The sequence below is a fragment of the Nothobranchius furzeri genome, chromosome 4 (assembly GCF_043380555.1).
Source record: "Nothobranchius furzeri strain GRZ-AD chromosome 4, NfurGRZ-RIMD1, whole genome shotgun sequence".
NCBI lineage: Eukaryota > Metazoa > Chordata > Actinopteri > Cyprinodontiformes > Nothobranchiidae > Nothobranchius > Nothobranchius furzeri.
In genome coordinates, this window is record NC_091744.1 from 48,112,717 (window position 1) to 48,125,319 (window position 12,603).

At 46.8% G+C, this 12,603-nt stretch overlaps 1 protein-coding gene across 1 annotated transcript in view; it reads right to left on the reverse strand.

Annotated features, from left to right (window-relative positions):
• LOC107374166 (copine-8) overlaps positions 1-12,603 on the reverse strand; it is a 255,851-nt gene that overhangs the window by 123,033 nt on the left and 120,215 nt on the right. The window contains exon 5 of the mRNA XM_054733519.2: positions 8,870-8,909. Coding sequence (XP_054589494.1) covers positions 8,870-8,909 — 40 coding nt within the window. The remainder of the gene's footprint in view (positions 1-8,869; positions 8,910-12,603) is intronic.

Genomic DNA, 12,603 nt, shown 5'->3' on the forward strand with positions numbered 1-12,603 from the left:
TCTATCTATCTATCTAATTTCTACCTCTAATCCAAACTCAAGTTTCTGGTGTAAAAGATCGATGGAGTGTACTCAGACTTCATGCTTCCTGGCAAACATGCTCTATCAGTCACACATTTAGAGGTAAACCCTAAAATCTAGAGAGACCAGCTTTCCCCTTTGCCTTGGTAGAGTAACACTTTTGCTGCTGCAGGTGGTGGTCACTTTCTCTCTCCACCCTACCATCACCTCTGGTCACAAGGAGGACAGGACACACTTAGTTCTTGGCAAGCCTCTAAACCAACACTTCCACAGGCAGCAGTAACTCAGGAGGTAGAGCGGGTTGTCCAGTAATCTGAAGGTTGTAGAAAGGATCCTGGTTCCAACCAGAGACGGCTGCTGTTGTGTCCTTAACGTGGGCAAGACACTTAACCCACCTTGCCTGCTAGTGGTGGTCGGAGGGACCAAAGGTGCCAGTGTTCAGCAGTCTCTCTTCTGTCAGAGCGCCTCAGGGCAGCTGTGGCTACATCCTAGCTCATCTCCCCCAGCGTGTGAATGTATGTGTGCATGAGTGGATGCATGGATGTAGTTATTTTTTTATAAAGTCAATTTTTGTCCCCTGCCCTTATTACCGTCCCAAAACAATATTACGCTGTATTAAAGAGATACTGGTTGAGCACTAGGGCCAAGCTGAAGACAACAGCTTGTGTTGAAGCCCGTTTCCCATTAGAACCGTCTATAAGCTCATCTACTGGCTCTGCAGATACTTGCTAATGTGTGATTGGCCGTTCCTGCTGTCACTCCACATTGTAAACAGGGCATGCTCACTGTTTTCTAGCTCCCCAGCTGCTAGGGGGTATTCCAGAAAGCGAGTTTAGAACATTGGGGATCTCCTGATAAATCCCTGCCTGACAAAGCGCTCCCCTCCTCTCCCGGTTTCGCTGGCGGCACGAATGATTCTCAGGTGGATTAAATTCCCTATCGGCAACCAAGGCTCTCATGCGTCTGTAGGCAGACCCTGTTAATCGATGCTAGATAAATTAGAATGGAAGTAAAGGACAGAGCCTCGTTCTTCATCCAGACAGAGCAATAATTATTCATTCATGCCTTCGACGACTACCAGCTAGCCTGCCATGGAGAAGGTTGGTTCTCCAGCATGCGTTGCCATGGTGACTGGGAGGGGTTTCAGGAAAGCCATGTTCGTAAAACCAATTTAGGAGTGGTTACGTCAGGAATAGTTTTTGTATAGCCTACTTACTGTAAAGACACCCCCCCCACGTCCTACCCCCACCCCCACTCACCCCCGCCGGTCCTTATACTGGTTGCAACCCCTACTGCACATTCTAAAGCTAAAACTACATCCATGGGTGAATGGCCTTAGGGGGTTAGAACCGGGAGACGCTATACAAGTACAGGCCATGTACCAATTAATTATCAGCTGTTAACTGTTATAATTTATGTTATTGTTCATTAAAACTAAGCAGCACTTTATGATTATTTTTAAGTCACACATTGGAAGAAAATCCTCAGATTTTAAGGAGGCTGTGATTTGTTTTTATTGTGATGAATATGTCTCAATGTGCCAAAGATAAAACACCTAGAATGTAGCCTGGGTGTGTTCCAGCATGTAGGAGGTGATGTGATATAGCAGACAGCTGAACCCTTCTCACACACACACACACACACACACACACACACACACACACACACACACACACACACACACACACACACACGCACACGCACACGCACACGCACACACACACACACGCGCGCACATGCACGCATGCGCGCGCACACACACACACACACACACTCTATCCTGTTTTGAGTGTGTGGGTAAAACTTGGGTAGCTAGGATAAAACACAAACTGGTCACTCGCTAACGAAGCTCATGTACTTCTTTCCTCTGGGCCGTTGTTGCTCAGACAAAGGCAACACATTGCATCGTTGGATAGAACTGCTGCTAAAAACACAAAATGTTGTAACTTCTTTTTACTTAACTGACTTTTATCGGGAGAAAATTTGTACTATTTTGCTTAAAATAGAAATTGTAGAAGCTGCGTGTGAGTGGGATATTTTTTAATTACACTCACTGGCCACTTTATTGGGTACATCTTGCTAGCACCAGGTTGGACCTCTTTTACCTTCAGAACTGTCTCAGTCCTTTGTGGCATGGATTCAACAAGGTACCGAAACATTCCTCAGAGACTTTGGTCCGCATTGACATGACAGCATCAGCAGTTGCTGCAGATTTGTCGGCTGCACATCCATGATGCCAGTCTCCTGTTCCACCACATCCCAAAGGTGCTCTATTGATTGAGATCTGGTGACTGGAGGCCATCTGAGTACATGTTCAAGAAACCAGTCTGAGATGATTCAAGCTTTATGACATGGTGCATTATCCTGCTGGAGGTAGCCATCAGAAGATAGGTAGACTGTGGTCATAAGGGGATGGGCATGGTCAGCAACAATATTCAGGAAAGCTGTGGCGTTGCAACGATGATCAATTAGTACCAAGGGGCCCAAAGTGTGTCATGAAAAAGTCCCCCACACCATTACACCACACCCACCAGCCTGAACCGCTGTAACAAGACAGGATGGATAATTCTTTCATGTTGCTGACGCCAAATTCTGACCCCACCATCTGAATGTCGCAGCAGAAATTAAGACTCATCAGACCAGGCAACATTTTTCCAATCTTCTATGGTCCAATTTTGGTGAGCCCGTGTATCAACAAGACATTTTCACCCACAGAACTGCTGCTCACTGGATGTTTCTGATTTTTTGGACCATTCTCTGTGCACCCTAGAGATGGTTGTGTGTGACTGTTAGGAAAAGCCCTGACCTACTTATCAAGCAGAGTTCACTCACCCTTGGTACTTGTTTACGTTTGGGTGTTTTCAGAAAACTCCTTTCTGCTCGAGGTGTTTTGTTCCATAAGATGAAGCCAAACTAGTCAGACGGGGGGTTTCACGCTATTTGTTTTCTGAGGCCAAGGAGGGTGTTTGTGGAATTTGTGGGTGTGTATGTTCAAATAAAAGCTCTTCACAAGCTTCGGCTCTTTGTGAGAGGAAACATGGCTTCTGACTTCAGTGTGTCTCTGTGCCTTTCCCTCACCCGTTGCAAAGGAAGCTTTGTAATGTATTTTGAGGTTTGTTACAATTTACCAAATTATCTGTATGTGCTTTGACTTTCTTTAAGGTAAAAGAGGAGAGGTAATATGGGAGAGAGACGATGGAAAACTCCGGAGGAGGTTTGGGCCTTCTCTCTCTCTCCTCTGTTTCTAATTGTGTAAGGTGTGTTATTTCAGGTAAAGGACCATGGCGCATATAAAATACCTAACAGTGACAATCCCAGAAGATCAGCAGTTTCAACCATACTCAGACCAGCCCGTCTGGTACTAACAACCACGCCACATTCAAAGTCACTTTAATCACCTTTCTTCCCCATTCTGAAGCTCAGTTTGAGCAAAAGTGGATTGTCTTTACAATATCTGCATGCTTAAATGTATTGAGTTGCCACCATGTAATTTATCGTCGTCATCGTCGTCGTCGTCGTCTTCCTCCGCTTATCCGGGTCCGGTTCGCGGGGGCAGCATCCCAACTAGGGAGCTCCAGGCCGTCCTCTCCCCGGCCTTGTCCACCAGCTCCTCCGGCAGGACCCCAAGGCGTTCCCGGACCAGATTGGAGATGTAACCTCTCCAACGTGTCCTGGGTCGACCCGGGTGCCTTCTGCCGGCAGGACATGCCCGAAACACCTCCCCGGGGAGGCGTCCAGGAGGCATCCTGACCAGATGCCCAAACCACCTCAACTGGCTCCTTTCGATCCGGAGGAGCAGCGGTTCTACTCCGAGTCCCTCCCGAATGTCCGAGCTCCTCACCCTATCTCTAAGGCTGAGCCCGGCCGCCCTACGGAGGAAACTCATTTCGGCCGCTTGTATCCGCGATCTCATTCTTTCGGTCATTACCCAAAGCTCATGACCATAGGTGAGGATTGGGACGTAGATCGACCGCTAAATCGAGAGCCTGGCTTTCTGGCTCAGCTCCCTCTTCCCCACGACAGATCGGCTCAGCGTCCGCATCACTGCAGACGCCGAACCAATCCGCCTGTCGATCTCCCGATCCCTCCTACCCTCACTCGTGAACAAGACCCCGAGATACTTAAACTCCTCCACTTGAGGTAGGACCTCTCCCCCGACCCGGAGGTGGCAAGCCACCCTTTTCCGGTCGAGAACCATGGTCTCAGATTTGGAGGTGCTGATCCTCATCCCAGCCGCTTCACATTCGGCCGCGAACCTACCCAGCAAGAGCTGAAGGTCAGAGCTGGATGAAGCTAGGAGGACCACATTTTCCGCAAAAAGCAGAGACGAGATTCTCCTGCCACCAAACTCGACACACTCCACACCACGGCTGCGCCTAGAAATTCTGTCCATAAAAGTGATGAACAGAACCGGTGACAAAGGGCAGCCCTGGCGGAGTCCAACCCTCACTGGGAACAGGTCCGACTTACTACCGGCTATGCGGACCAAACTCACGCTCCTCTGGTAAAGGGACTGAATGGCCCTTAACAGAAAGCCACCCACCCCATACTCCTGGAGCGTCCCCCACAAGGTGCCCCTGGGGACACGGTCATAAGCCTTCTCCAAATCCACAAAGCACATGCGGATTGGTTGGGCAAACTCCCATGCCCCCTCCATCACCCTTGCAAGGGTATAGAGCTGGTCCACAGTTCCACGGCCAGGACAAAAACCACATTGCTCCTCCTCTATCTGAGATTCAACTATCGATCGGACCTTCCTCTCCAGTACCTTGGAGTAGACCTTTCCAGGGAGGCTGAGGAGTGTGATCCCCCTATAGTTTGAACACACCCTCAGGTCACCCTTCTTAAAGATGGGGACCACCACCCCGGTCTGCCACTCCCTAGGAACTGCCCCCGATGACCACACAATGTTGTAGAGACGTGTCAACCATGACAGCCCTACAACATCCATAGCCTTGAGATACCCAGGACGAACCTCATCCGCCCCCGGGGCTCCGCCGCTGTGTAGTTGTTTGACTACCTCAGCAACTTCTGCCCCCGAGATCGGACAGTCCATCCCCAGGTCTCCCAGCTCTGGCTCCTCCTCGGAATGCGCATTGGTGGGATTGAGGAGCTCCTCAAAGTATTCCTTCCATCGTCCGACTATAGCCTCAGTTGACGTCAGCAGCTCCCCATCCCCACTGTAAACAGTGTGAGCGAGTTGCTGCCTTCCTCTCCTGAGGCGCCGAACAGTTTGCCAGAACCTCTTTGGAGCCGATCGATAGTCTTTCTCCATGGCCTCACCAAACTCCTCCCACGCCCGAGATTTTGCCTCGGCAACTGCCACTGCTGCACCCCGCTTGGCTATCCGGTACCTGTCTGCTGCCTCCGGAGACCCACAGACCAGCCACGCCCTGTAGGCCTCCTTCTTCAGCCTGACGGCTCCCCGAACCTCTGGTGTCCACCAGCGGGTACGGGGGTTGCCACCACGACTGGCACCGGCCACCTTACGACCACAGCTAGCAACAGCCGCCTCGACAATCGCAGAGTGGAACAAGGCCCACTCGGTCTCAATGTCCCCCACTGCTCTCGGGACGTGGTCAAAGCTCTGCCGGAGGTGGGAGTTGAAGACCGTCTTGACAGGTTCTTCTGCCAGGCGTTCCCAGCAGACCCTCACTATGCGTTTGGGTCTGCCAGGTCTACGCGGCCTCCTACAGGTCTCCTCCTTGAACCATCACCTTATCGTGGTGGAGGAGTTTGAGTGCCCTAATGATCCTAGGAGCTATGTTGTCTGGGGCACTTAGTGCCCCTGGTAGGGTCTCCCATGACAAATTGGTCTTAGGTGACGGGTGAGACAAAGAACGGTTCGAAGGATCTTTCATGGCGGTGAAAACGAAGAGTCGGAGTACCCGGCCCGGAGGGTTACCGGGGTCCCACCCTGGAGCCAGGCCTGGGGTTGGGGCCCGTCAGCGAGCGCCTGGTGGCCGGGCTTTCGCCCATGGGGCCCGGCCGGGCCCAGCCCGAACCGGATACATGGGCTCGTCCAACTGTGGACCCACCACCCGCAGGAGGAACATGAAGGGTCCGGTGCAATGCGAATCGGGTGGCAGACCAAGGCGGGAGCCTTGGCGGTCCAATCCCCGGACAAGAAAACTAGTTCTTGGGACATGGAACGTCACCTCGCTGGCGGGGAAGGAGCCGGAGCTTGTGGCAGAGGTTGAGCGGTACCGGCTAGATATAGTCGGACTCACCTCGACACATTGCATTGGCTCTGGAACCCGAGACCTGGAGAGGGGTTGGACACTCTACTTTGCTGGAGTTGCTCCGGGTGAGAGGCGGAGGGCTGGGGTTGGCTTTTTGTTAGCCCCGAGACTCTCTGCCTGTGTGTTGGGGTTTAACCCGGGGGACGAGAGGGTAGCTTCCTTGCGCCTTCGGGTCGGGGAACGGGTCCTGACTGTTGTTTGTGCTTATGGGCCAAATATCAGTTCAGAGTACCCACCCTTTTTGGAGTCCCTGGGACGAGTGCTAGATAGTGCTCCATCAGGGGACTCCATTGTCCTGCTGGGGGACTTCAATGCTCACGTGGGCAATGACAGCTTGACCTGGAGGGGTGTGATTGGGAGGAACGGCCCACCTAATCTGAACTCGAGCGGTGTTTTGTTATTGGACTTCTGTGCAAGCCGCAGTTTGACCATAACGAACACCATGTTCGAACATAAGGATGCCCACCGGTACACTTGGTACCAGGGCAGCCTAGGTCACAGGTCGATGATAGATTTTGTAGTCGTATCATCTGACCTGCGGCCGTATGTTTTGGACACCCGAGTGAAGAGAGGGGCGGAGCTGTCAACTGATCACCACCTGGTGGTGAGTTGGATCAGATGGCAAGGGAACATGTAATTTATTGATTAGTAATTTGTGTTAACGAGTAGTTGGACAGGTGTACACAATTAAGTGGCCAGAGAGTGTATTTAACCAAGAAAGTCCCTCTGAGATTAACTTTCAAGGGAGTTCTGGCCATGATAGACATTTTCTTCAATGCCCAAATTGGATTTTCGGCACTATTGTGTCATGGAAATTTTCAGCTTCTGTTTGATTCATGCTACTTTGAAAAAAGCACATTTTTCCAAAAGAAAAATAATGTTTGCTTAATTTGAAAAATAATGTTTGCTTAATTTGACTTTTACTTAAAACTGCATGTGAACTGTTATTTACACCCATTCAGATGCTATACAGCAGTGGTTCCCAAACTTATTTAGCCGCGCACCCCCTTCTATGTCCCGACCATGTCGACGCCCCCCCCAGCCCCCACATCAGGGCATGGCTATATATATATATATATATATATATATATATATATATATATATATATATATATATATATATATATATATATATATATGTTTATATATATATATATATATATATATATATATATATCAGATGTCAAGCTAAACAGACAGGGTTAAAAAAATATGATTGACCTTTTTCCCCATCACTTTCATTTTTTAAATAGTAGTTAATAAACATTCGATACCATTACAATTTCCTTTGATTTAATTTTAAATAAATATTTAGAGTGCCCAGGTAGCACATAAACAATGCAATTTAACGGTTTTCTTAAAGTAGGAACGTTTAACCTGTGCGGCCAGAGCGCTCTCCTTCCTTCTGCTCTGCGTAAACCTAAGCTGGCCACCTACTTGTGCGTAATCAAATGTCTATAGGGGAAAATATGGAAAAGCCATGAGGTTCACTTTTGCCTCAGACCGACTTATTGCTGTTTTATGGTGTGACTGAATCTGCGATCCGCTGCCACGCGGACTGGAATAACAAATGCGGCAACAGGGGTTGTAGTCAGGTTTGGAGTCACTGCTGGAGCGGACCCAATTTGAATATGTCATCCCAAAATAGAAGCTAATATCTTAATTTGACCTTGAATGAAAAATGTTATAAAACCTCTTAAAAGTTTTTATCACAGAGGAGGCAGCGCTCATTTCTGGGGCGCCGGAGTTTGCGCAGCTTGTGCTCTTATTGAATCTGTGTGTGTGTGTGTGTGTGTGTGCGCGTGCGGCACAGCTCCATGAGCCGCTCCAGTCACCGCATCTCATTATTAGCGCTATTTAAACCAATGTTGTAAAATGACTTCTGCCCAGCCCAGATGTGCTCACTTGTGCACCCGTGAGCCGTGGTTCCGCTGGAACGCGTCTGACCTCTGACAGACGCACTCTGAACTTCAGATCTCCGGCACGCTGTTAACAGCCTGAATGGGAATAATTTCTTATTTATTTAGTTACATCCACAATGTTCTGTGTGTGAGGTTTACAATGTCAGAACACCTGCATGAGACAGGGTGTTAAATACAATCTGCCAGAATGACTCACCTTCAGATTTCTCCAACACCGTTAAAAATGATCAAATACGGAACATATCGGCGTGCGCAGGCCAGAGTGCTGAAGCTCGGTGCATTGTTATTATGAAGCTAGAACACATGTGGAGGACACACTCGCGCGCAAAAATATACTTGTTTTCAATTATATTTATTGTGCCCACTTATGTTTTCTTTGGCCCACCCACAAATGAGTTTCTACGCTAATGGTGACATATGACAGACTTCTCTGAGCTCCGCAGCCATTACACTTGTCACCTCGCGCACCCCCTAGCGGCAGCTCGCGCACCCCCGGGGGTGCGCGCACCACACTTTGGGAATCCCTGCTATACAGTAATCCACGAGCCTTGAAAAGCTCCGTTCCTGTAAATCCCAACATTTCGATCCAACTCAAGCTGCCAAGGAACGGGTCAGGGAAATATGGTGGTATCACATCTACAAGTTTACTTGACTGATTGTTGGAGTGCTGAAGGAGACACTCACATGTTTAGAGAGGTTGTCACTCTTGCAGTCTAAATCGTACCTGTGGAGAGGAAAGAAAAAAGATGAATGAGCACAGAGATTACACAAAAATAAGATCTGGGCAGTAGCTCAACAAACACATCAATGGGTAAACAATATTCCATCTTTTACATGAACACATCACCATATAACACAGATATAGTTTCTAAAATCAGTGTAAGAAGCGCACCAGTGGGTTTAATGTGTGCCGCCACCACAGGTACTGACGACCCTGCAGCCACAGCTCTGGACGGCCGCCTCAACAATGGAGGCATGGAATATATATATATATATATATATATATATATATATATATATATATATATATATATATATATATATATATATATATATATATATATATATGTGTATATATATATATATATATATATATATATATATATATATATATATATATATACATATACATATATATATATGTATATGTATATGTATGTATGTATGTACAACCAGGTAAAACAAACATTGTTTTGCACCTTTAAATGGCCATAAAGTCATGATTAGGTCAATGTCAATATGGGAGAGGATGTGAGCAGTCTGCTGATTTAGGGTTAAAGTTTAGTATGCATCACCTTCTTTAGTGATATGCTGTCCTTGCTTTCACACACAACCGTGCAGACACGTAAGAGTCTCTAAATATTTCACACAGCCCTTCATCTGTGATGAGTCTTCACAAATGATTTATAACTGCTGCACTCAGAGACTCCACTGGTTTCATTTCCACCTCTTGCAAATGTCCAGTCATGGGAGAAAAAAGTTTTTGTTTTTTCATTTACAGTCATTTCCTTTTCAAATCAGGTGTGCAAATAACTTAGAATGTAACACCTGGCCACATATTTGGCTGTTGTTTCTGACTGTGACATCACTGAGGTGTTAACTTCACAAATCTTTTCTCTGCCTATGATTGTTAACTTCTGCAGCTTAAGATTTAGTACACACTGACTCAAATCATATCTAGTAATGTAATGACTGACGCAAGGGCGTCATTTTGTTTTCAGAATTGCTGGGGACAATAACCATACACTTGAGTGGGGTTTAAAAATTGCTGGGGACAATATAGGCTAGCACAGGGGTCGGCGGCTCTTCCATCCATCTGATGCTCTGTGCTTGTAAAATAATGAATTGATATTTAAATAAAAAGCTTTATATTTTACTGCATTAATTTTACATCTGTATGCTAATTCTAAATGTAAAGATTGTCTGCGTAAACCTGAACAGGCCCAACCCGGTCTTACTGTGAGACCGGGTTGACGCGTCACGCTTGTGTGTAATCATAGGCGCTTCTGAGCTGGAGGATGTCAGATTCTGGGATTCTCCTCAGACAGGCTCCTGGATGCGTCGCCACATTGGAGACAGGAACAAGCACTATTCAGCCAAAGTTTCATAATCAGGGAACATTTTCTAAGTGACAAGTCTCTGAGAGACCGGGTTTGGAAAACACTCGCTTCAGTGGGAGGAACCTTCTCACATGCGCTCTGGTTCTGAGAGCCTGGATTTGTATTCTGAACAGTCTAAACATGTTTTTAAAAGAAACGTATGACAAAAGTGGCACCTGCTCAGTAAAACCACCAACAGGGTGAAAAATATCAAAATATTGTCGGCAGAGACGGGCTACAACTTCTGGATCATCTTTATATAAATCGTTTTATTGATTATCTTCTTATGAAAGATAACTTTGACGTACACAAGCGACCAGGCGCGTTGCAAGATTTTCAAAAGTGTGGGAGATGTTGTCTGTGCCTAAAATAATTTGATGTTATTCATCTTGTTAGTTTAATTTCCATAATAGCGGAGCAGGTGCGAATTTTAGACGCGTCACGCATGTCTCCGTTTTAAACATGTTTAAACTGTTCAGAATACAAATCCAGGCTCTGTCTCGTTAGATTGGTGTAACTAAAGTTTGTACTGATTGAAACTTTACATTAAACCATGTTGAAGAGAAAAGGATCCGATTAAATCGTTTCCCCTCATTTACAGTCACGACGTACAGCGCAGTGCGCGTGGCCCTGGGGTTAATCAAGTTTAGTTGTTTCTCTTTGCAACAATCTTCACAAGAAGGCAAAACAGTTAAATGGCAGGTTACAGATATTTATATTAGACTTTTATTTTGATGGATGAACTCAAGGATGCTGGCTGTTTTGAAAGAATTACTCCAACGCACACTGATGCGCATGGATGAGCTTGGAAAAATGTTCTTTTTATGAAATTATTCAACTTTGGCTGAACAGCGCTTTTTCCCGTCTCTAATATAGAGACGCATGACGCATCCAGTCTGAGGCAGAATAGCAGCTCAGAAAGCACCTGTAGAGACATTTGATCACGCACAAAGTTTATGTGGAGCAGAAGCGGTCGGGCCACGGCAGGTGAAATGTTCCTAGCCTACATGAAGTGAAACTGTTTAATTGTAACATTAATATGTTACTGGACACGCTGGTCTGGTTGGTTAGACCAGTGTTTGAGGTGGAAAACACACACACACACACACACACACACACACACACACACCAATTAAAATAATGCTGATAGCATGGACTAGAAGACAGGTGATGGTTTTATTTAAATGATGATCAGGCTGCTGTAAAATGTAATCTCCATCCACATCCAGACACAATTATCCTCTATTCTTTCTCTAGTTGCTCTGCTCTTGTCTGGGCTGATGTAGCTGATGGTGCGCACGGCGCGCCTAACGGCTGTGGTGCACATTTTATGCATTTGGAGAGATGGGCTGGATGCTTTGCTTTCACTGGAAGATGGTCCACTTAACGCACGGGTGTAGACCACATATTAATGACAAATGAATGAAAATTAAATTGGGAGTTTTTACTTCATATTTTATAAATAAAAATGACGGGGTAAAACATTTATGACTTCTTTTTAAATGACATTTTCTAGCGCGACCTGCCTGCTTCACTTAAGTCGCTGCTTATTAAGGTCCGTCCAAAATTAACGTGGCCCACCCAAAAATGAAAACCTGGCACCGCGCCTATTATAAACCTCTGCAAACGGTTGTTCTTCACTTTATCAAACTCAGACTTTGTACAGCTAATGTCAAGATGTAAAATTATGAATTCAGTCGAGCTCTTCCGTCCCTCCCTCTCCTGCTCTCCTGGAAACCCGACATCAGCTGTCAGAAGCGGGAGGTGAAGAAGGAGATGAGGCAAACAGAGTGAGCGCGACGCAAAGAAACCAGACTGGTGTGGAGGTGAGCAAAACAGCTGGAAAAGTGTGGGTGTTGAATCCCCCACGGGTGCGATGTCCATGCGAGCGACCGGTAGCTGCTGCTTGGTTGTGAGCAGCTCTCTGCTGTCTGAGGGTAGGCCCCGCCCACAACGCTGCGGCTGCTGCGGTGTTTTCTTTACTGTGGGAAATGGGTAATAATGGCTCTTTGATGGGAACAGGTTGCCGACCCCTGGTATAAGAGCTGAGCTGGTAAAACAAAAATCCTCATCAGCAGGCTTTTTTGAAAGTGGGGGGGACACAGCTGCCAATCACAAATTTTGCCGGGGACATGTCCCCGGTGTCCCCGGTTAAAATGACGCCTATGGACTGACGTTATTCAGCTTGATCTGTAACATGTAAACACATTTTACCCCTAAGCCATGATGAATCTCTTTCTGAGATATCTTCTTTCCTCCAAAACCTGTTGTTTTCAATCCTAAAGATTAGTGGTGTCCACAGCGTGGTCCCTCCAGCAT